This window comes from Acipenser ruthenus, chromosome 2 (genome assembly GCF_902713425.1).
Source record: "Acipenser ruthenus chromosome 2, fAciRut3.2 maternal haplotype, whole genome shotgun sequence".
NCBI classification, from domain to species: Eukaryota; Metazoa; Chordata; class Actinopteri; order Acipenseriformes; family Acipenseridae; genus Acipenser; species Acipenser ruthenus.
This window is the reverse complement of record NC_081190.1, coordinates 4171424-4197896: the sequence shown is the minus strand read 5'-3', so window position 1 is coordinate 4197896 and position 26473 is coordinate 4171424. Positions and strand designations below refer to the sequence as shown.

Below are 26473 nucleotides of genomic sequence, written 5' to 3'. Positions count from 1 at the left end.
TGGAAAAAACGTGGCCGCAACTAAGGATACCATAAAAACACTTGCAATGTGAGTGCTGTACCGCTGTGCTAAATCGACGGCACTTAAAACCGACTGAGATAATGCAAACGTTGCAGCGGAATTTCAGGCACAGCCCAGGTTTTTTTTTTTTTTGTTTGTTTTTTTATAGCAGTGACATATATTTCAGGCCGACCCACGTCACCCTTTAAAACACACCATGCTACAAAATGAGTTCACTGTATTACATCATTTTATCCAGCTCTTCTGTGTTGGTTTTCTTCTTTTATTTTTTTTAAGCATTGAACACAGGGCCATTGTATTCTATAGTGCTCCCAAATTGTGACATTTTAGTATGCAGGTTGTACCCAATGTAACTAAAATGTAAAAGGATGAAAGTCGTGGAACAAGACTAAGGCAAGTCATTTACAATCACCAACAATACACTTACTACCAATGTGGGATATTTGTTTTTCATTGTTTTTGGAATGATAAATCACCAAGACTGGTACAGCATTCAGTGAACACCCCAGCCAGTTATTCTGCATTGGTGGGAAATTAATAACATTGGGGGGGGGGGGGGGGGGGGCTGGATATATGGGAGATCTTGCTTTTTAAAATCTGTTGCTTAGTTTTTGAAGAGAGGATGATAATCTATTCTGAGATAACAAGATATTTAGTAAACAAGAGGTCTGAGTGGAGTTAAATGGATAACATTTTGGGAAATGACTGCACTTGTGATGTCACATTATCCTTCAAATATGTTGCTTGTATTTAGAGAGGAGACCATTCTTTTTTCAATAATACCAGCGAGATATTTTATGAGAAAAATGTTCTCAGTGGGGTACAAGGGGGCTTTTTAAACATGCACCCCACTTCACACAGCTATAAAAGCTCCAAGCACTTGGGTGTTTAAAAATGCAAATTTTGTGGGAATGCAAAGTCAGCACGTTCTGCATCCTATTTTCAACCTCAAAAGAGCTCCACTTACTCTTCAGTAACGTAGTCTCGTTCTCGTCCCAGCCTCTCATTCTCTCCCAGCAGGTGTTCATTCCTGGCCCGTAGCTCGGTGCTACGGTCGAGTCCGTGGTTAATCAGCTCTTTAATGACTTCAATGGGCTTTGAGACGGTATGCAGCTCAACGGATCCAAGTTTAAACTAGATGGGAGGAAAAAACGGAGTTACTGTATGCTGCTGCACCTGTGTAAGAGTGCTTGCTTAGTACAAGATTTGTGTTCTCATACACTGCGATGTAACAATGCCCACAATATACTGTATAGTATTTACTTTTTTTCTATTAAAGGTTATCAGGGAAGAAATGTTATCTACATTTTTACCTGTTTAATATCCTGTTATTTTTTTTTAATTCTCTATAGTTATTTCTGCTTAGATGATTACAGACCAGGCTTACTAACTAATGCCCTTTTTTAAAAAAAAAAAAAACCACTAGGGCTGCTTCTGAAAAGACTCCTAAAACCTGGATTTCAGAAGCAAATGGAAAAATATTAAATCAGTTTCAACTGCACACCTCCAGTGGTCATTTTCAAACAACTGGGATTATTTTTGTATTATTGGATTAAATAAATGAAATCTAGATGATTCTGAAGAAAGATATAATTAGTGGAGGCATGGACCTCATATGGACATTCATCAGTTATGAAACGTCCATGCCTTGGGATGAAGTAGGAAGCGTTTGTAATTCTAAGTGTGCTGGCTGCAAGATTCTTATTTTAAAGCAGAACTATGTTATCAGTGATCACTCAAGTGACACACTACTGAGTTCCTTATCGAAACATGTCCAGCGTTAAGAGATGCAGTTGGACATTTATGACCAGGGAGCTGTTTTTCATCACTCGCAAAGCGCATGGTGCAGTATGGATAAACCACTACGACCGTCTTTTGATCCACAGTAAAGTCGTTTTCACAATACCATGCTTGAGATAAATTAAATGGACACTTGTAGTGCCACTGGAGACTGACAGCTAATGGTCATGAATGAACTATCAGAGACATTTTTCCAGAAGGTATCTATAATGAGATAGTGAAGCTGTGAATCATTCCTTAGGTACAAAAACAGTACTGTCATCCCACATCATGTACTGTGTGTATCTCATTGTAGACAAAATAATGGTGCCTATCATTGCTCCCAAAAGTAGAAAGTTTTTAATTGTGTTGTTCCATTTTTATGGAACAGTTTGGCTAAGATCACAGCACACCTTTATGCCTAGTGTATAGTAGATGGTCTCATCATGTTATCAGGTTTACAGTGGCTCTATTCCTGCTGTACTAGCCTGGTTCATTGAATTTCCTTGCACATTCTTTCTTTTTTAGCAGCAATGGCCTGCTTTCTTGTCTAACTGTCACTCTTCAATCATTACAGACTAAAAAGGACACCTGCTTGGTGACTCAGGACTGGAACATGTTTTGGTTGACCCACGGCCAGTGCCATCGGCTGCTGGTTTATTTCATTCAGTTTAAAATGCTTTAGCCGTTAAAGGAGAAAGCAGATGCAACATTGTGTTTACATTAGTAACCTGTTTCACAGCAGCAAATTTATTGCAAAAGTACATTATTAACTCATGAGGCCACTGAGATAGAGGGAGGATTTCAATGTCACGGATATGGTGTTTGGAATAAATCAAGACCCTTATTTTATACATACAGCAGAACATGGTGAAAGAAAAGCCGCTCTTTCTTGACATCGTGCCATGGTGGTAACAATATATCATGTATAAGTCGAAAGTCCTTCCTGACCCAGTAAAGACTCACAAACCAAATATTGATAGAGGGGCTTGTTTCTGACATTGGAACATATGGGGATGATGTGGCCAGTGTCTAGATTTACCATCTGACCAACACATCCCTAATTTCACAGCCTGTACCCACTCTATACACTTGGGTACTGACAAAGTGTATTTGACAATGTACAGAATGCAGGTCTGTGATACCTCAGCATTTAAAGTTTTTTAAAAAAAAACACAGAGGAAGTAACCCCACTTCCCATTGCCTAGCAAAATGAACCCCTGTGTTAACTCGTTCCATATCAGCACTATCGACAGAAGAATCAATCCTCTACGACTTCAAGACACTCAATCAAAAAAAAGTAAAACATTTCAGCTAGTGTACTTGTTAGGTGGACTAAGGAAGGCACTAGCCGAAAAGTTTGTCTGCTTGACTGAGTTTGTTGTAAGTTTTACCACAGAAGTATCAATCTACTGGTTGGGACTGCAGCTCATCATACTGGAGTGCGAGGTTGATGATCTGAACTCAGTTAAATCTCATTTCAGCCAAAGCACTTTGGTGATGCTGGTGACACCAGCTGCTCGTATTATTCTGATACAGCAATGATAAAAGAGCCTGCCATACGCCCTTGTAGGAGACAGTCTGCCATACATTACATGCTTTTGAAATTTACTTCAAAACTTGCATCATTAAACAAAGGAAGGCCAACAAGCCAAATAGTAGCCGGTAGCTGCTAGATAATTACAGGCACCAAATGGAGTATATTTGCTAGAAACTGTGAGACAAACCAAGAGAGAGTTTTTGCAGTGTTAAATCATATCTCGTTATTTACAATGCTTACTTATGCTTTATTACACTGCGATGCCTTCACTATGGTAAACTTTTATAAGGGCCTTGAGATTAAAACATCTCTATTACAAGAGAGACCCATCCATTAGGACAGCAAATAAACAAACACCATTACTATCATTATATTATATAATCAAAGCTACCATTAACAGGTCACAAAAGTCAACATATAATATCATGAATTTTATAATTCATACACTATAAGACATTTGTTCCAGCACCAGAAAGCAGAGCAAAATACAGTCATGTATGCTCTTTTACTAATTTCTGTATTAAACAGAATAATAACTGCAGGGACATATTTTCAAAGCTAATGAATTAACTTCAATTTAGTTTTTAAAACACTTTCTGATTTTAACTTAACTACAGTAAGAAAAAAAATCACACTCTCAAGTGGTTTGGTTCTATTTTTGAAGTGGAATGGATGTTTCTCCTTTCAAAAAAATAGGAGTTAATTAAAGATTGGAGGAAAAGCTTTGAAAATTTGGCGATGTTCAAAAAAACAACTGAAACAGTTTATAAGCATTACTACACTTTAGACTGTTAATCATTAAGGCTATTTTACCCATATATATATATATATATATATATATATATATATATATATATATATATATATATATATATATATATACACACACACACACAAGTGCTTTATATATGTAACAGTGCTTCATTCTACAGAAGAGCGGTATGGCCAACTAACCGATTTATTTACAAATTTGCAAAAAAAGTGAACAGTATTCCATATACTACTCTGACATAGCTAGGCATACATGGCCCTGCTTTACCTGCCAAAAAATGTTAAAATAATAAACTTCTATGAAAAGTAAAGAATAATTCTCATGCATATTCAGTTACACAAAGGCAAGCAATAATTATATACATGTGGTTAAACGGGAGGGTTTCATTATAGTCTAGAAACTGACATTTAGTTCCACTTTAGAGCAAGAGTCCTGCCTGCACCAATAAGCCTATATCAGCAGTGAAAACCAAGCAAATATCTTAGTCAGTACTAGGGAAAAAAGAGGGGACCTGCTTAAATACCAAGCTTGCTAAACCAAACACATTCATGTACTAATGCCTAATCTAAAGAAAAACTAAGCTTTATAAGTAAACAAAATGTGTGGTCACTGTTAATCATTGCTTGTGGTTTCTTGTGGTTGAAAAGAGATATTTGCATAAGTATTTTAACCACAGAGACCTTTCTTTAATTCACCATATACAGTATCTACCACAAACCACCATGTTTTTTACATTTTTAATAAACTGAATTCGCTACATCATTTTAGCAAGTTAAATGTCAAGATCAATTAAAATGAAATTAGCAGTATATAAGCAAAAGTATTTTCCATATGTTTTAGCAAGCTAAAGAAACTCATATTCTAAGTGTTTCTTAAGCTGCCACGTGTACAGTAAATCTGAAAATGTTACGATGAATTACTGTACAAACAAAGAATGAAAATAGAAGCATGTGTGCACAGAAATCCTTACCTCCTGTCTCGCACTTTAGTTCATTGTTTAGATATGTACAGTTTTGAAAGAAGCACAAAGTCATATCAAACATGCATTTACATTTGAACAAATTATATCTGCTACTATAGTAGGTTAGTTCTGTCAGCAACACTCACTTTCAGATAGTCATGCACTTCCTGGCTCATATCAACTGGAGACTGAGAAAACGTCAATGCCTTCTTTCCCATAATTAACCAACCAGCAGTTTCTTCTAAAGACTGACATTTTTGTTGTAGTAAATTATATTCCTTGACTCAAAAAACACTGCTGGGGTGAAACAACGTAGGTTAAAACAGCTATTTTAAAAGTTTATATTTCCGTCGACTGCATTAAACACCAGTAAAGCAATACAGTGTTCCAACCACTGAGTTTGGTGACATTCCCCCGTAAGTGATGTTTCTAAAAGGCATCCCATTAGTTGAAATTATCTGTAAGATGTTGATTACAATCTATTCGGTCGAACTGTGACGTTGAATTGACTTTTGATAGTTTCTTACTCTAAATTATCATGAGAAAGGAAAAACACATCCATAATAGTACCAAACCAGTTTTAAAAAGAAAACCTGTATCTACCAGATTGGAACGCTGATCTATAAGTATCACACTTAGTGTTAGTGTGGACATTGTGGATGCTGTTTCTGAGCAGTTGTGCAGCTGGTTGCATGGAGTAGAGCAGGGTTCTGCTTTTAAATGAGCATATAAAGCAACACACTCCCCATTGTCACACGTTGTCTTCTACAGTGTGGTTGTTAGCAGTTTCATTGTGCAGCTTTTCACACAACAAAACTGCTTACTAGAAACCCAGCTTTAGGGGTCGCTCTTGGGTTTCCATGAACAGAAAGGCACGAGAAGGTTGACCAGTAGATTGCTTCTCTGTTCCAACACCTGGATCTGTTTTATACCTCAAACAATGCAGGAAGCAGCTTCATATGTGTGCGGTTGCTGTTTAGCGTCATCAGATGATTCAGAGCAGAATCTGCTGAGTGAGCAGACATCATTCAATCAGCAATGTGGAAAGGGGAGGCGGTTAATCTTGATTAGCCTGATGTGTGTGCTCCTAATTCTATATTCCCTAATGAACTTTTACTCTGCAATAGTTTTTGGAACTGTAAATACAGCACCCAATCTGGGCTTGTACTCCAGTTACAGTGGATTTTAGCCAACTGCCTTTGCATAACTGTAATTAATGTACATTGCTTAGTGTGGCAAGCTAAACAAATAAGAGCATATATATATATATATATATATATATATATATATATATATATATATATATATATATATATATATACCTAATTAGCTTTTAATACCCCCGCTGCTGACTGAACATTGCCAACTGTTTCCATGAGTCTCACTCAACAGCAATCTGTGTACATCTGATACTGCTTAAGTAACCACATTTTCAGCCATCAATTTATTTACATAAGGTAAAAAAAGATGTAAGTTGGGAACCAATCATTTTACATGTTATAGCAAGGTGCATGTTATACCATGGAATTAACTACTATTACAGGACGGATAAGGGGTCATTGGAGAACAGCATTAAAACAAGGGTAATTGTTTAAAGACTCAAGTACAGGAACATTTCAGTCAATGGTTGAGTGAGTGATGGTACACTGTTTTTATTCTTATTTATAAATAACGGCCAGTGAGTTGAATAACAGCATGGTTATGTGCACTTATGGTTACCACGTTGCTCTTAATAAACATAACATGCTGAATAAATGTATGGACCACAATTTTGGTACATGTTCCTGCATCTAATGAAAATCAGCCCTGGGGGCTCCCGAGTGGCGCATCCAGTAAAGGCGCTCCGCGCGGAGTGCAGGATGTGCCCTATAGCCTGGAGATCGCAGGTTTGAATCCAGGCTATGTCACAGCCGACCGTGACCGGGAGTTCCTAGGGGGCGGCGCACAATTGGCTGAGCACTGCCCGGGTAGGGAGGGCTTAGGTCAGCAGGGGAATCCACGGTTTACCGCGCATCAGCGACCCCTGTGGCCGATAGGGCGCCTGTGGCTCTGCAGTGGAGCCGCCAGATATGTGTTGTCCTCCGGCACTATAGGTCTGGTGGCATTGCTGTGGATCTGCAGTGCGAAAAATGACGGCTTGGCAGGAGCACGTTTCGGAGGACGCGTGTTCCAGCCTCCGTTTCCTGAGTCGGTGGGGGGGTTGCGAGCGGTGAGCCAAGGATACAGATAATAATTGGGCATGCTAAATTGGGGTGAAAACCGGGGTAAAATAATTGGCGACGACTAAATAAGAAAAAAAAAAAAAAAAAAAAGTTTATTTAAACCAACAGCAAAAGCATCACATGTATTTTCACACAACGTTTGTTTAATTAGAAACAGTTTATTGCTCTTATTGTATCTTGCTCTTATTGTATCTTGTTCTTATTGTATTACTTGTATTGTAACACTTGAAATGTATTTGCTTACGATTGTAAGTCGCCCTGGATAAGGGCGTCTGCTAAGAAATAAATAATAATAATAATAATAATAAATAATAATAATAATAATAATAATAATAATAATAATAATAATAATAATAATAATAATAATAATAATGAACCCATACATCAGCCAGAACCTGTCTCAGAGGATTACAGCAGGCTTATGACACACTAGTTTTTCATTATCGTGTGGCATTTGCTTTAAAGTTGCCGGTATTTGAAGTAAGGCAAGTAAATCACCTAAAAAAACATCCAGATTAACATGTCTCACCAAGAAACTACATATTGAAATGAATCCGACATTGGAAAAAAAGTTATCCAACTGTTAGCAAGCTTGTGACTTCATGACTTATTTAATTTAATGAAAATATCATTTAATGCAATTAAACCTGTTTCATAGTTTCCTTTTACTCTTAAATGACATTTGTTTTCATATTGCATGTCTCCTAAACTGGGATTTCTGACTTCAATGAAGGGGCATTTTCAACACTTAATACAGGAAAGTGGAAAATCCACACCAGCATCCATCACCAAACCATCTTCAATGCGAATTTTGTGCGACTACAATGATGGGTCTGTAAGAAGGAGGAAATGGTGCCATAGGGCAGCTCTCATATTTTGGCATACCAATGCTATCAAAATGTATTAAGCTACAACGGAATCAATTACTGTACCGTGGTGCAATACAGTATATATGCACTACCATCCATAGGTGGGGTTTGGGTCCAAATGTGGGGTGTGGGAACACATTTACAGTGAACATGTGAACTGCTTTTTTGGTGATCTACATTTTTCAGTTGTCTTTTTCCAATCTGAAAAGCCTTTCGTACAAAACGTTTTCTCTACACCCACTGCCACCATTGATCAACATTGATAGGCCTACTAGCATTAATTCCAATAAGTGTCACTATTTAATTATGTAGCTACATATAAACTACTTTTGAAACAATCATTATACCACTTTGGGAATAAACCTGCTGAGGGGGGTGCGGCTTGAGAACGTAGAAAACACTTCAGAAATGAAGCTTTAATAAAAACCATGCTTACAACTCGTCCCTATGGTTACACAAGCCTACTGCTGTTGGAAAACTGATGCACATCTGACCTAGTACTACTGCTTTCGATTGCAAGTCAAAGTTCAACCACACAAATGCAACATACTCACTGTATCAATCAAATGCAAGGGTAATAACACAGAAAAGTTAAAGTTACAGTACTGTGGCAGGGTGGAAGCCTGCACAGGTAAATAGTGTGGTGGGTGTTTTGGTGTTTTTTATTTTTCTGTTTGGCAGGGATGGGGTCAGTTCCATCCCTGCAGATACACGTGTGGAATGTGGCTGAGACTTTATATTTATGTTGTTATAAGTGTGCGCGGGGGGGGCGGGGGGGGGATGCCCGGTCTATGCTACCATTTCAGGACCACTGTGCAATGCTTGTTCCAAAATGGCTGTGTTGTTATTGCTGGTAATGCTGTGGCCTCCTTGTGGTTCTGATAGGGTTAACTCAGATACTGTAATATGAAAGTGCCATATCCCAGGGGTGTGCTAAATGTAGTTACTGTGTCCTGGAGAGTGGTCTGGGCATAGATTTTAAGGTCTGAAGGTCTGTATTTTGACACAAGCCAGAGGTTGCCACCCCTGACCTTGACATTCTCAGGCTACCGACTCCCTCCATATGGCATTTGAAGGACAGTGTTGACATAGGCAATCATGGCTGACTTCTGTCTGTTTGGTGGACGTAGTGTTCCCATGGCACGCGTCATTAAACCAGGATCCTTGCCAAATTCTCCCAGGAGAGGTTTGTTTCCTTTCCCCATAATGGGATCAGGTTTTTGCTGGATGTAAACTATCTTAATACAATATGCAAATTAATTATATATATATATATATATAAAGAATGAAGATTAAAAGATTCTAGTTTTACCCAGCGAATGAAATTCAGAGACTGGGTATCACAGTGGAATTGTCTGTGTCTTGAATATTGGTTAGACCTTGTGCTAATCTATCAGAACAGTATATAATATTAAAATAAAAACAAGATACAACTAAGACTAAGTTCAGCATTACATGATTGAGAAGACAAAGAAGATTTAGTGACTAATAAAATATATTAAAAGTGCTTTCGAGTATTAGCCAACAATAACATACTGTACCTTCAGCATCCCTTTGCTACTTGCAAAGCTTCAAGGAGGTCGACATCCTGCCATTTATTAGATGACTGATTTAAATGAAGAGGCCAACGCACAATAAGAAAAAAAAAGGAGGACCTGATATGAGATGTGAAAAGGCAAGCACTGTATGCTTTGGGTTATTTAAAATCGCCAAGAGCCTGATGATGAACGATAGTGACACTCTCACAGGCCTTCCTACAGAGGAAGCATTGTTCCTTTAAAAGGACAAGTCTGGAAATAATTTTATTTCCAGAATCAATCAGTCCATGTTCTAGGTTACAAGGGAAATTGTGAAACAATCCATGACGTCACTGGGTGTACTGTGGAACTACTGCTATATAGGTTTAAGATCATGATGTGACACACACACACACACACACACACACACGCACACACACTGACACTCACACTGGCACAAACACTGACACACACGTTTGCAGTCCTGTATTTACTATTTCTACCTCTAGTCAGACAAAACTCCACACAGGGTGAAAGTCGACAACAAACTAAATATTTTGGCACTTTTCTTTCTTTCTTTTTTTTTTGTTAAGGCATATTTAGTTCTTAAAAAGGTGTTTTACAAAGTGGGGACATCCCCACAACGTCGTTGTTTCAGGAGTTACTATCTTTGTGGGGACATTTTCTCAAATTCTGTCTGCACATTGATAGTAATACCTGCCCCCCCCACACACACCACACACACACACACACCTGTCAAAAAACAGGCTTCATACACCAAATAAGACTGTGTGCCAGCAAGGAACCCATGATTATACAAATAATAATATCCGTACATGCCCTTCTGGGCTTGATTGTACAGATTGTAAGATAAATTACTGTTATTGCCACTAATGTACAACATGATGGCATATAAATCTCAAACCCTGAACAACTTCCTACATAAAACTGGCTCAATTGTTGATATTTGCTTGACAGATTTCATAGCGACATCGAATCCTGCATTTTCCAGGGAGCTTCGAAACAGTTTGGATCTTTTCCAAACCTCATTTACTCTTCCCTAATCAGAACGTAGAAGAAACAAGACACTGTTTGGCAGTCACTATTAATGAAAACTTTTAAAAGGCAACAGAAATTATTTTGGGAGGGTTGGGAATTTGTTGGGTCCAAATCAGGTTGCAATTATGTAGCCCTAAACTACACTCGATCTGCAATTATATGTGATTATTCAAATACCCATTTCTCATTTCCCAAGCTTGATGCAAAATTCATCAAATGGTGCAAGTTCATTTGTAAAACCTAACAATAAGTTGCATGATTAATTATTTCTATTTTTACATTAAAAAGTCAGGCAACTGTCACCCTGGGTCAGGGGTCATGTTGAATGGCAACCAAGGTCACAGGATCTCGCATTATTGTGAGACCAACCAGGCTCTTGAACTGGATCCAGACATCCTGAGCAATATCATTAGAAAAACAAATGTGGCCCTGAAATGATTCATGTTCACTGGAAACCACCTGCATTGGAACTTGACAAAGAAAATCAAAGAATACAGCTGTGTATCAAACGTCTCTGTGCAGCAGAATGAGGCTTGAACACTGTGGCTGCATAACCTTGTAAAGTTACTGGTACATAAGGGTTCATTTTCCTTGTACGATACCTACAAACTTGATGTTGAGAATCCCTGAAAATATGAAGTCAGAAACAGTGATGGCAGCTTAATGATATATGTACTGTACCAACATGAAAACTGCTTGTTATAAAGCGTTATTGTTTGAATGGAAACTGGGCTCATTAACTGTTTGACACAATCGACAATTTATTTTTAAAAACTTTGATTAAAAATGGAATATGTCAGCTGTTGAGTTTGGTTAAACCGTTGTGTGTTTGAGCTCTGATCACACCTAAGCCTTTCAGTTTTTAATTTGACATGTTAAGCACCTATTCAAAATGTTATTCCTGCAAAGAGAAAAAAAGCACTTCTCTTCTGCTGAACAAATTAAATTGTGCATAGACTGAAACAGACACTCCGGCATGATAATGCTCATTGGAAAAGCAACTGCAAGTGATCTGAAAAGCCACCTGCAAAGATTGGAACCGTTGTGGTATCTGTGCAGCACCCGGTGTCAGCAGAACTTTATAAGCATAAAGACTACGGGTTATGCTGCAGTCACATGCTTTTGGTGTACGGGCTTATTTGAAACTCTGTTATAGTTGGGATCCCTGTTCCATTCTTATTGGAATTCCAAATCGTGCTCTCCTCTCATAACACAACACAGTACAGTTTGGATAAATGCAAAAGCAGCCTGTCACAGATAACTGATAACCGAGTCAAACTCAGAGCAGAAGTGGCACTTAACTGACTTTTAAAATTAAATACAAGACCAAAAGAAAGACACAAGAATTTAATCTAGCTGTAACTAGAGGAAGTGTATCTGGTGAAAAATGGGGGGTCAATGAAATAATAATATTCCTGAGGGCCAAGATAAAGGCACAGTAACAAAGCTTGGTAGATTATCACAGTGCACTACTAAACATGAGGTTCTGTCTGCCAATGCAGTACATTCCAAAAGCACAACATTTATAAGATTTTGTTTCGAGAAAAATAAGCAAATGCTATGGCACAGGTTGAAGTTTCACACGTGGATCATTAAACTTGCTCCTTGGCTATTGGACATGGACGATGGAGTGACTGTATAATTAATTTGCTTTCTTTTTTTTTCCTGGACAAGACCAATTTAGAAAACTTGGGGGTCTTTGACTGGACTAAAATAACAATGGTTTGTATCTGATTTTGAAAGGATGACTAGCTTTGGCCAAGATGGAAGGCTGGGATGAAAGCCCCTACAAACAGTACAAACAAATTGCTCATAAAATTAAGACATCTAGGGGAAGAAACATCCAACAAGCAAAAGGTTCCAAATTGTACTGGCCTTTCGACTATTATTTATGTCATGGAAAGTTGGAAGTGCCTGAGTACTCCTTGAAAGCTCAATGGCAGAGACACTTACTATTATTCCTGAGCTACTCTAAATGGCAATGGCATAGCCTAGAGAAAATAAATGGAGCCATGGATGTACACTTGGCCCGATGGTCTCAATATTTTAATAAGGCAAACGGTTGGCTCTTTTAAAATTTCCAGTGTGGCTCTGTGACAGGGAGGACCCTTTCGCTGGTTCTTGCGCAGATGTGTGCAGCTGGGATGCGTAACAGGAGACGTGTTGCTAGGCAACCAATTGAGCAGGTAGGCTCGCCCGGCACTGAGCTGATCGGGAGGTCCAGATTGGCTAGGGGGCGTGCCCGGGGAGGCTGTGCTGAGCTGATCGGGAGGCCTGGATTGCCTGGGGGGCGTGCCCAGGGAGGCTGTGCACGCTGATTGGGAGGTCTGGATTGGCTGGGGGTGTGCCCGGGGTCGCTGTGCTGAGCTGATCGGGAGGTCTGGATTGGCTAGGGGGCGTGCCCGGGGAAGCTGTTCTGAGATGAACGGGAGGTCTGGATTGGTTGGGGGGCGTGGCCAGGGAAGCTGCGCGCAGCTCAGAAAGCGTCTGTGCCACAGCTCCAGACGACTGCACTGCCATGCTACACAGAGGGATGCTTTGTTGACATAGAGGAGAGCGTCCGTTCTGCAGGAGAACTAGTACACAACCCTTCAACTGCAAGGCGATGCTCTGCCCAGTCAGTACTGTCAAAGACCCGGAGTCGCTGGGAGGCCAGGACTTCAGGAGCAACAGCAGTAGGTTAGTTTAGGGGATGTTGATCCCAAACAGTATAGAGAGGGTTTCGTAGTATAGTAGGTTCCTGGAGCGGGACATCTGTTTCAATGAGGCTAGCACTCGCCTTTTATTTTTAGCTTTGTTTTGTTTTCTTTATTAAATCTGACAATAGGGCTATCGTTGCTGGTACCCTAGTGGCAGCACCTGTGTTGTATTAAATCTGCGTGTCTGTGCGGCGTGCCAACACCCAGTGCTCTGTGACTGACTCATTATTATTCAGTGATGGCCCATGCACGTAACACTCCCCATGTTACAGGCTCCCATAAAAGAACCAACTCAATAGCTACTTGAATCAGCTTATTGACAGCAGCAGGGCTAAGTAGTGTGAGAGTGTTAATGTATAGAAGTACGGATAGAGCAGTATCATATATTGGGATTGTATTTCAACACTTTGGATGGTGGCCTTTTTTGATGTACACTGAGCAAAGCTGAACAAAGAAGGATAGGTTAATGCCTTATTAAAGAGCAAGTAACTTCAAATGTAGTTAGAAACAAAAACATGTTTATGACAATTCTATGATGTTTCCAACCAGAGTGGTTCTGGGTTCTGTTGCTCCAAAATGGAATTTACATTTTTCCCTTTCCCTGGCTTTGAGCTGTACTGGTTATCCTAAGTACCTGCATTGAACAGCCTTCCTCAATATGACAATACTCAGTTAATTCTAAAAATAAGAATTCTGTGCTCCTGAAGGGGTTAAGTGGAGGATGATGGACTTAGAAAAGTAGTAGTGAAAAGTAAAATATAAGGCCATTGATTTGCATCTACATAAGAAGAAGTCAGTATCAGTGAGAATTGAAAAAATCAATTATGATTTACTGTAGTTCACCAGTTAGCTCTTAGCTTTCGTTTTCAAAGAACCAGTGAGCAAACATGAAACTCGAAACACTGCCAAGCCTTTTACAAGTTTCTTTTTTCTTTAAACTCTGTAATATCAAGTCAGGAAGGAGGGACATTGCCCAACTGCACTGGGAAAGGTTTTTTTTGTTTGTTTGTTTTTTGTAGGTTATTTTATTTTATATTTTTAAAAGGGGAAAAGGGTCAAGTCAACGTGAATTGAGTAACCATTGCCAGTGTTTTTATGGTGCTTTCTATATATCCACCTGTAACAGGGTGAGGTGCCCTGTACATTCATTTGTTTATTTATTTTCAGAACAGGGGTTCCCCCTCCGCTGATCGCGTTGTTTGTTCATGATTATTTTTTTGTTTAAACCTTTTGTTTTCGCTCTGTGAGCAAGTGTTTCTTTTTGTTTAAATATTTTATTTGTTTTTATTTGCTTAATAAAAACGGCAAACGCCACCTTAACTGCAGTACTTCCCTGGTGTCAGTTTCCTTCCTGCTTCTGCCTGAAGTCAGACCACCAGTCACCCTGTCACACGTGGTGTCAGTCAGAAGTGGGATCACCAGCGCCTCCTGGACTCAGGCAGAAGTGAGGTACTGCAGTTTTTTTTTTTTTTCGTTTTTTTCGTTTTTTCTAATTGTGGTTGGAGGGAGAAAGGACAGTAAGGAGGAAGAAGGATGGGAGGAAAACAGAGGATAGGAAGAAGGAGGAGCTGCAGACAGCAGCAGCTGCAACAGCAGCCCGGGTGTTACTGCTGCGCTGAGCCTGGGCATTCCAGGACCAACTGCCCCTGGTACCCCCTCGGACAGCGACCCCAACTATGCCCCATCTGCGGAGGTGAGCACTACGTGGCCCGCTGCCCTGTCCATCAGGAGAGGGAGGAGCAGGGGTCGCCTCAGTCTCCACCACCAGCAGGGGGAGGTAGACTGCTGCTCCCACCGCCCCAACAACAGCGGCAACAACAGCAACCACAGCAGCTGAACAAGAGGTGATGGTCCCAGGTCCCAACTAAGTTTCGACCCCCGGACTGGGCAGCTGAACAGGAGCAGTGGAGGAAGGAGGGGGCTCCCATGTGCGGTGCCTGTGGCGAGTTTGGGCACGTCAGGGAGGACTGCCCTTACGGGGACCCCCAGTTTGAAGAGGCTTGGAACCAGGGTCTAGTGGGGGACGCTGCAGAGTGGTTCTGGGCAGTGGACCAGACCCGGTCATCTCCAGCACCCAAGAGGGAGGAGCCCGAACGTCCTGCGCCTGAAAGGGAGGAGCCCGAACGTCCTGCATCTGAAAGGGAGGAGCCCGAACGTCCTGCGCCTGAAAGGGAGGAGCCCGAACGTCCTGCGCCTGAAAGGGAGGAGCCCGAACGTCCTGCGCCTGAAAGGGAGGAGCCTGAACGTCCTGCGCCTGAAAGGGAGGAGCCCGAACGTCCTGCGCCTGAAAGGGAGGAGCCTGAACGTCCTGCGCTTGAAAGGGAGGAACCCGAACGTCCTGCGCCTGAAAGGGAGGAGCCCAAACGTCCTGCGCCCAAGAGGGGGGAGTCGGTGCGTCCACAGCCCAAGAGGGAGCATGCCACCAGCAGAGGGAGCATGCCTGCTGGTTCCGCCCCCACCGCACTGGGAGGACTGTGTGTCGCTCCCACCTCCGCCAGCAGAGGGTGAGTTCTTGCTGGTGCCACCTCCACCTCCATGGGAGGACGACTTGTCACTCCCACCGCCACCAGCAGAGGGAGCATGCCTGCTGGTTCCGCCTCCATTGCCGCCACCAGCAGAGGGAGCATGCCTGCTGGTTTCACCACTGCCTCCTTCGCAGCCAGAAGGGGAGGAGCAGGAGCTGCCTCCTTCGCAGCCAGAAGGGGAGGAGCAGGAGCTGCCTCCACCACCACCACCCGAGGGAGAGCAGCAGGAGCTGCCTCTTTCTTCACCACCACCACCTGAGGGAGAGGAGCAGGAGCTGCCTCTCCCTTCACGACAGGATGGACCGAAACAGAATGCTGGCGGTCCGCAGCTGCCCTTGCACAGGCTGCTAAAACGAGCAAGGGGGAAAACCGCCGGGTCGCAGCGGCTGAGAAGAGGGCCAACCCTATCACCGCCGCTGGTCCTGGTTCCCCTCCTGCAGTTGCCTCCCGAGGGTCCGCTGCCGCCGTTGCCTCCTGAGGGACCGCTGCCGCCCTGTCGTGCATCGCTCGGGGATGCCAGTTCGCCATCGCTCGGGGATGCCAGCCTCGCACCACCCAAGGATGCCGGCCTCGCACCGCCCAGAGATGCCGGCCTAGCACCGCCCAGAGATGCCGGCCTCGCACCGCCCAGGAATGCCGGCCTCGCACCGCCCAGGGATGCCGGCCTCGCACCGCCCAGGGATGCCACGCCCGCTCCACTCAGGGATGCCATGCCTGGATCGCCTGGGGCTGCCTGTGGCTCCGCATCGCCTGGGGCTGCCTGTGGCTCCGCATCGCCTGGGGCTGCCTGTGGCTCCGCATCGCCTGGGGCTGCCTGTGGCTCCGCATCGCCTGGGGCTGCCTGTGGCTCCGCATCGCCTGGGGCTGCCTGTGGCTCCGCATCGCCTGGGGCTGACTGTGGCTCCGCATCGCCTGGGGCTGCCTGTGGCTCCACATCGCCTGGGGCTGCCTTTTGTTCCGCACAGGGTGCAGGGTACGAGGGAGAAGTGGAGCTCCTGTTGCCGCCTCCATGGCCAGGGGCTCCCCTCCCGAGTTCGCCTCCCGAGGGTCCGCTGCTGCTGCCGTCGCCTCCCGAGGGTCCGCTGCTGCTGCCGTCACCTCCCGAGGGTCCGCTGCTGCTGCCGTCGCCTCCCGAGGGTCCGCTGCTGCTGCCGTTGCCTCCTGAGGGTCCGCTGCTGCCGTTGCCTGGGGTCGTCGAGGATCCTGCTTCGCCTGGGGTCGCCAGGGATCCTGCTTCGCCTGGGGTCACCAGGGGCTCTGCTTTGCCTCGGGTCGCTACACTGTGGCCGGAGCTCCATGAAGGGGAGCTGCCGGACATGAAGAAAGGGGGGGGAGGTCAGGAGACCAGCTCCCCCAGCCACATTTTCGCGGCCGTAAATTGGATGGCCGTAGCCCCACGGAGAGGAACTGCCGGCCATGAGGAAAGGGGGGGAGATCAGGAGACCAGCTTCCCCAGCCGCATTTTCGCGGCCGGAAATTGGATGGCCAGAGCCCCACGGAGGGGAACTGCCGGCCATGAAGAAAGGGGGGGAGGTCAGGAGACCAGCTCCCCCAGCCGCACTTTCGCGGCAGGATAGAGTGTGGCGGGAGCCCCGGAAGAGGGAGCTGCCGGCCACGAAGAATTGGGGGGTGCCGGACCTCCCACCATGGCCACCCCCATGGACACTGTGCTTCCCCCTCTTCTGGGATTTTGAGACTGGGGGGGGATATGTAACAGGGCGAGGTGCCCTGTACATTCATTTGTTTATTTATTTTCAGAACGGGGGGTTCCCCCTCCGCCCTTGTGTTATTTTGTGTTTGTTTATTATGATTTATTGTATTTATATGACGGCGAAGCGCCGGTTGTTTTGTATTTTTACGGCGTAGCATTTATTTAAAAACTTGTGCAGAAGGGTGCCATCTCCCGAATTACTTAGGTGATTTAATTTGTTGCTAATCGGGAGATGGTCACCTGTTATAAAAGCCTGCAGCTCTCGGCACTCGAGGTGGGTGTTGAGGAGAGAGCGAGCAGAGAGACGACGATTGGAAACTGAAAACGAAACTAAAAAGAAAACCTAAGCGATCAGTGAAGGCTATAGCCCAGCCTGATCGCGTTGTTTGTTCATGATTATTTTTTTGTTTAAACCTTTTGTTTTCACTCTGTGAGCAAGTGTTTCTTTTTGCTTAAATATTGTATTTGTTTTTATTTGTTTAATAAAAACGGCAAACGCCACCTTAACTGCAGTACTTCCCTGGTGTCAGTTTCCTTCCTGCTTCTGCCTGACGTCAGACCACCAGTCACCCTGTCACACCACCGATTTCATTTCTTTGCATCTAGGGTGTTTTACCATTTGTTATCGGTTAAAAACAAAAATCAGAAGCCCCAAGTATACTATACATACAGCCGCATTTAGAAATCCTTACCAACATACTCTTAGTTTAAGGGAGTCAGGGAGCTCTACTGAAACATTGTCTGGAGCTTTTAAACATTCTATGAAGGTATGTTGAAGGCAGATAAACTGATTTATCTTGCACCAAAAAAAAATAGAAAGCATATTTCAGTGTAATATTGAACATGATTGTGGGACACTGTACATCTCAGTCAGGCATGAAGACAGGTGCAATAGCTCCTGTTTTAAGAGACATTAGGCTGCCTGTTGTCAGAATGAAAAGATGAAAAGAAGACTTAAAGGGCACATGTATGGATTACACTATACAAGCATTGAATTAGCACTTAGTAAAATAAACTCTTTCAAGCATGCTGGCCAACCACTTGGAAAATGGAGCCTAAGATTTCTACACTGCTCACATAATAGGGGATGCCACTCTGTAAGCAAATCAGTCATTTTGAAAGATAAGAGATGTTAAAATGCACCTTTTGTCACCAGTGAAGATGTGTTGGTCTTCTTTGACAGATAATAAATCATGCTGAAGATGTGTGGCAGACAGTGCTTTAGCAGCCCCGAGTCCTGTCCAGTAATTACACTTTTCTTCAGTACTGTACTGCAGTTACCTAATAAAGCTCCTTACAATGATCTATGGAGACCCTCCTGGACTTTTTCTTTCTGAAAACAGGAACTAAATATGTATAATGGCAACCAGGCTTACTCTTCTGGACTGGACTATCATTTTCTCTTGCTTCCTTGCTCCCTGTGGTAACTCACCAATCCCCTTATGAGATGAGACAACACAATCATACCTCCATCAAAATATCTAAAAAGTACTGTACCATTATATCTGCTGCTCATCCATACTTAATACTGCTTTTCAAATCAGAAGCCAGGCATAGTATCGGTATGTTGGAAACACAATATAACATTGGCTAGGGTTAGATAAAAAGTCCATGTAACTTGTTGGCTGTATAATATCTCAACCACGGAAATAACACGATTCAATACACTTCTAAATAGCATCACCGTGATATCAGAGCCATTCGCATTAAAGTGCAAGCGCTGCAAATCAACCTGTAATCCAGTTCAGCTAAACAGAATGTCAAACCTGTCTGATCATCTGAATGAGAATTTAAAAGCCTTCCTTTCACACACACAGGCACCCTTTTCACCCCATAATCTTATTACATGAACTGTGTGCTAAACCCACAGCGAGAAGTCGTCCGACTGTCTTATCTAAACAATATCCATTTCAAATAATCCCCCGCACTGCAAGTTAATTAAATGTGCAGAACAAGTTAGGGTATATGGTTAAACAACCGTACATACCTTCATGAATACACTCTTTACATTGCGTTACATGTTTAAACTTAGGTCTGAGACGACAGACTTACAGTAGTGGTCCAGACATACTTACTAACGTCATTAATTTATGGTTCATTTTCAATGTGCTTAAAATAGCTATTAGCAAAATTCAAAAAAAAAAAAAAAGTTTAATTACGCTAAATACATTTTAAAATAAATGATAGGTGAGGTGATAAGTCCTATTTAACACTGCTTTAAGCTTTGGCCTGGACTCCCCCTCTTTAGTCAGGCATCCTACACATGCCTGGCTAATTTTCACTTTACAGGATTGGTGTTAACATAATACTGAAGAATGTGGAGTTAAAGGCAGCTCCACAAATAATCACTTGCATTCCTCATAGCAGTGATCCTGGTTGCTGAGAAAAAGCAATTTTGTCCCAGGTTTGGGGGTTTTCAATGTTACATTTCCATTCTGACATCACTTCCCTTCTTGTAATTCTGCACTTAAGCTTTCGTTTTCCTCGACTTGATGCCAAACATGATTGCTTGGCAAGAATCATTTAGTCAAGAGGTCAGCCATTTTCCCAAAGTGTTAGAATCCCCTGTACTATACAAAAAACATAACCAATCTGTTCTCTTCTGCTTTCTCTCTCAGGTTGCAACATTCAGGGTTGACTGCCTACAAATAAACCCGCAATTACTATTCTGGACAACTTATCAAAGGTCTGCCTCTAACAAGTCTTTGCTGTTTCACAATTGTGAACAGCTGTAACTAGGAATGGGAGTTTATGTGAACAAAAACCAAGCATCCCTGGGAGCGAAATGACACAACCTTCAAATGGGACCTTATTGAGACAGTAACTACAAGTGTACTGTACAGCAGAAACTTGGAAAGTGACATGACCTCAATGTGGCAACCATGTTAGATCTGAGATCATGCTCACCAGCACCATGGAATCACTATCTCAAATGGATTCTGGGATATGAGGGCATGATGTGGAGAAGGCAGCTCTATAAAATAACTTGCATGAAAGCGTTCATTTTTCTTACACACTACTCCAATAAAACTTGACTGAGAGGAGCACAGAATAAAGCTGTGTTCCAAGTATGAAGCCAATGTCTGCAAGCATTAGGTCCTTATCGTTCAAAAAATCACATGACCCCAACATGGCAGCCTCTTAGATCACAGGTCAAAGAGACGGGTGCCGTTAGAGTTTGTTAAATTTATACTGTTGTTTTATTACATGTATACTGTACAAGCTCCCCTCACATTAATGCTTGTAAAATGGGTTAAGAAATATCCAAAATACGTAAATGCATTTGAAAATCTTGTACTAGGAAATCCACTAGGCATCACAAAGTGGTATGGTGGTAACAAGGTCTTACTAAAAAAAATAACGTAGCAGTAATGTCTTCTTGTTAATCCTGCAAAATCCAGCAAAGATTAGCAAGCAGATCCAAGGGTGCAAATCGTTTTGAAAATGGGGGCTAAACTGTTTTGAAAGTTTAGCACCAGAGAGCCTACTGGTGCTAAATGATCAAACCCCACCCTAATCAAGCTCCCATCCCCGCTCTTCAATTAGTTTTAAGTGTTTCGTGCAGTGGGTGGGTCGAGTGTGGGTGGGACCCAATGAAAAACTACCATCATCCAGGGCTGCTAAGGAATAAAAAATAAATAAAAATAAACAAACATGTCTACTGGTGGCAGAATTTGCACCCCTGAGATCATACATAGTTCACAAGGTACTGTAGAGGGGTCAATGAAGAAAGAGTCACTTGCCAGTAATTGTCTGGTTCCAACCCCATGATAAGAACCCTTTTATCATTCACTTCAAAAGACAAGAATAGAGACAGACTTAATGTCAATTTATTTTTTCTGAATTCTTCAGTTCCTATTTACTTGCCATTTGTATTAAAGTTCTTGTTAAATGGGACCTTTAAATGCATGTCCAGTTGCAGTAACACACCTGAAGCCCTCTGTTTAGGAACAAAAAGTACACACAAAGTACTTTGCTTTGAAATTAGGCGGAAACTTGCAATGCACTGCCCACACACAACCATGAGGTTTCTGCACATCTTAGCGCAATCTATAAACATGCACACGCACAATTTACCATCAAAAGCTTGGTGTAAATAAAGGCCTGTAAAGCTGTGAACTTTGTTTTGTAATGTTCTATAGATGATGTGAAAGAATGTAAAATCCCAAACCATACAATATTTGGAATAACTAATATCACTCCCAGGTGTTTGCTAAAACAAAAACAGATTTTGGTAAATGTTAATTTGCTAACACACTTTTTGCCTATAGAAATGGAGAGTTTTTATACCTACCAAGTATCCAAGCTAAATGATCCATACAGCACCTGTTATTAATGGTAAGGGGTGTTTTGGTTGGACTAAGGTGTTCTCACAGATAGGTAAGTAAGCTTAGCATGGCACCTGCAGGCACACTACATTCACAAACACTTTTCTGAGAATCTCATCGTACTGGCACACACATGCATGCCAGTCAACTGAAGGATTAAATCAACTAACTGCTCCATATATTGTGAAAGCTGTATCTGTAAAGTATAATCATATTGTTTTCATTATAGAATATCCACATTGCTGGAGTTGAACCAAGTGTGGATGGCCATAAAAAATGTCAATGGAGTTGGCTCCTGCTCTACCATTCATACAGGAGATATGGATAAACACCAGTTGTGGGCATGTGGGTGGCACATTAGCACACTCACAATGCACAACCTACTAAACACTGTGCTGTCAAAAGAAGACCCTGGGCTGTTGAACAGCCACACGGAGACTCGTTTCACATGATACATTACATTAAAAGACCTGAATGGATTTTACAGCCATTGGAAAGAATGCTACTGTCAGTGTGACAGAAGATGACCACCCATGCGTTGTAAACCATCTCCCGTCATCTCCATGGTGCAGAACATTCACAACTTAACACCTTGCAGAGAGATGGACAGCACTGTGCTACTGTTTCATGTTACGTTAAGGACTGTGAAACATTTGGTGTGAAATAGGGAAGATGTATCATTTGTTTATGACTCGGCCAGTAGAAGAGCTTGTTTGTTTCCGTACACACAGATCCAGTCAGAACTGTACAGCGCTTCACTGAAATATCGTTTCAACTCTTTTACTGCTTTTCTGCAAGTACTCACTACTTGCAATTTTGTTTCAATTTCTTATAAATTTCTGTTTTCGTTGCATAGTCTCTTGCCCTAAATGGATTAGTCAACACATTTTGCACTAAACTTTCCATAGTTTGCGTTGCTCGCTGTTCTATCAAGGATGATTCAGATCTGCAGTTGCATGCCTAGCCTACTTTATCCAAAGCATGCCAGGTCAGGAGGTCAGCAGCAGGCTGCTTCATGTCTGCACTTTCTGAAAAACAAGCACCGAAACCGCTTAACTGAACCTAACCAGGAAGCTTCGCTCTTAGTTTCACAAGAATCCTGTGAGCCTGCATACTTTCCATTTAAAGAACTGGTGAGCTTTTGCAAGTAGTGAAAATCCACACGCAGTCCACCAAAAAAGGTTTTGGCACTATATTTCATGGGGTAAAATTAACTGTTTAATTACTATACCAGATTTTTTTTTTATCTTATACAAACTTGCATCTTTTGTTTTCTATCCAATATATTGCAATTCTAAACATTTTAATCTAGAGACCATTGTAAAAGGTGTAGCTTATTTTTTTCAAAATATAATTTTTGGGTATTTACGTGATCACAGGTTTAAGCAGATTCTTTTTTTTTGTTTTATCTGAAAAGTGTGTTCTTTTACTAACTGGTGCTGTTCTTTTTACTGTGCAAACCAGTTTTCTTGTACCTGTTTATATCTCCAGTTTTCTGTTAGAAGAGCCTTGGAATTAAGATCCAGTAGGAGGGACTCTTGTAATTGAGCTTCATTACAGAAATGATTGAAAGCTATTCAGATGTGCATATGTCTACATATTCTTTATTTTTCAAACGATTAACTAAGTATATGTAGGAAGAATTTGCAGTGCGGCCACCAATATTACTGATGGCAGGAGTACTGTGTCTTTAAAATAAGCAACATTTTCTGGAATTGAGTACATGTTTTTAAATATTAACGCAATAGATTATTTGATTATTTTACTATTCCAAAGTTGCAGCACTGCCACAACCTCAGTCATGCAACATACAGAGAAAACTATCCTTGTGAGAAAGAACAGTACAAAAGACAATGCCCACGGGATTGCAGCAACCAAAGCCACAACTCGGATACCCTACAACAAAGCTGGAAAGTAATGTGCTAATTCCTTACCACTGCCAATAAACACCCGGTAGCTATCATGCAAATTGTACTCTACAATCTTCTGTTGTTTACTGCTCCCTTTCCCATACTTTTTTTTCTTTTCTCTTTCGATCTCCCAGTTCCTAATTCCACCGTCCTGTCAGTACAATGATCTGTAATGAGGGTTTGGAAAACCAGAAGTTAGGTCTGTCTTAAACCTTGGAAGGTTGCGGAGGGGTCAGGTCCCCATCATTATTAACTCGCCTCTTCAAACATGGCCACTTCATAGTTTTTTGGGTTACCTTTAACTATTATGTCCAGCCAAACAGCTGTTCCCTACAGACATTCAGATTAATTTGCACGTCTATTCATTCTTTGATGTGTAAATGGCGCATATATATATATATATATATATATATATATATATATATATATATATATATATATATATATATATATATATATTATTATTATTATTATTTATTTCTTAGCAGACGCCCTTATCCAGGGCGACTTACAATCGTAGGCAAAAACATTTCAAGCGTTACAATACAAGTAATACAATAAGAGCAAGAAATACAATAACTGTGTATACAATAATATATATACACAGTGCCTTGCAAAAGTATTCAGACCCCTGACCAATTCTCTCATATTACTGAATTAAAAAGGTACTTTGAAATTTCGTTCTGTTTGATATTTCATTTTAAAACACTGAAACTCAAAATCAATTATTGTAAGGTGACATTAGTTTTAAGTTGGGAAATATTTTTAAGAAAAATAAAAAACTGAAATATCTTGCTTGCATAAGTATTCAACCCCCACACATTAATATTTGGTAGAGCCACCTTTCGCTGCAATAACAGTTTTAAGTCTTTTGGGGTAAGTATGTACCAGCTTTGCACACAGTGTCGGAGTGATTTTGGCACATTCTTCTTGGCAGATTTGCTCCAGGTTGTTCAGGTTGGTTGGACGACGCTTGTGGACCGCAATTTTCAAATAGTGCCACAGATTCTCAATGGGATTGAGATCAGGACTTTGACTGGGCCACTGTAGGACATTCACCTTTTTGTTCTTGAGCCACTCCAATGTTGCTTTGGCCTTGTGCTTGGGATCATTGTCCTGCTGAAAGGTGAATTTCCTCCCAAGATTCAGTTTTTTAGTGGACTGAAGCAGGTTCTCTTGCAGTATTTCCCTGTATTTTGCTCCATCCATTCTTCCTTCAATTTTAACATGGTGCCCAGTCCCTGCTGATGAGAAGCATCCCACAGCATGATGCTGCCACCACCATACTTCACTGTAGGGATGGTGTGTCTTGAGGCATGGGCAGTGTTAGGTTTGCGCCACACATAGCGCTTTGAGTTTTGGCCAAAAAGCTCTATCTTGGTCTTATCTAACCCAAACCCTTTTCCCACATCGCAGCTGGGTCACTCTCATGCTTTCTGGCAAACTCCAGACGTGCTTTCAGATGGTACTTTTTGAGTAACGGCTTCTTTCTTGCCACCCTCCCATACAGGCCAGTGTTATGCAGAGCTCTTGATATGGTTGACTGGTGCACCATTACTCCACTCCCAGCCACTGAACTCTGTAGCTCCTTCAAAGTGATTGTTGGCCTCTCTGTGGCTTCTCTCACAAGTCTCCTTCTTGTTTGAGCGCTGAGTTTTGAGGGATGGCCTTTTCTTGGCAGTGCCTGGGTGGTGTGATGCAGCTTCCACTTCCTGATTATTGATCCAACTGTGCTCACTGGGATATCCAAACACTTGGATATTATTTTGTACCCTTTCCCTAATCTATGCATTTGTATTACTTTATCTCTAACTTCTGTAGAATGCTCTTTGGTCTTCATATTCATTCAGATTCACAGCCTGGCCAATGATCCTTCAACAGTGGGGTTTTTATCCAGAAAATGTGACAGCAACTTTAATGGTTCACAGGTGGAGGCCAATGGTAAGGTAATTGTGTCCTTGTTAGGGCAATTTCTTTCATCGGTGTAAACTGGGAGCTTCCACAGCACAGGGGTTGAATACTTATGCAAGCAAGATATTTCAGTTTTTTATTTTTCTTAAAAATATTTCCCAACATAAAACCAATGTCACCTTACAATAATTGATTTTGAGTTTCAATGTTTTAAAATAAAATATCAAACAGAACGAAATTTCAATGTACCATTTGTAATTCAGTAATATGAGAGAATTGGTCAGGGGTCTGAATACTTTTGCAAGGCACTGTGTGTGTATATATATATATATATATATATATATATATATATATATATATATATATATATATATATATATATATAGCAGCTGTTACAGCAGTTACTATGTTTAGCTTTCAAGGTGCAGGTATTTCTATCTTTAAATGAGTTATAGCTAATGCTTTAGAATCAATATTGTATTATGTTTTCTTAGCTGGAGCTCTGATGGCAATCTCTGGAAACCTGTCTACGCAGGGTTGACAAGCTTCACCCAGTGGATCAAGACAGCATCTCCTACTGGTAAGTTGAGCAGGCATGTCCCTTCACCCAAGTAACTTTTTAAAGGATTGTCCTCAGGAAAGTGCTACT

At 41.7% G+C, this 26473-nt stretch overlaps 1 protein-coding gene across 4 annotated transcripts in view; it reads right to left on the bottom strand.

Moving 5' to 3' along the window:
* The window catches only part of LOC117404049 (DNA repair protein XRCC4), a 159307-nt gene that overhangs the window by 72053 nt on the left and 60781 nt on the right, over nt 1-26473 (bottom strand). For all 4 annotated transcript variants that reach the window (XM_058986840.1, XM_058986833.1, XM_058986821.1 and 1 more), the window contains exon 4: nt 989-1155. In XM_058986840.1, coding sequence (XP_058842823.1) covers nt 989-1155 — 167 coding nt within the window. The remainder of the gene's footprint in view (nt 1-988; nt 1156-26473) is intronic.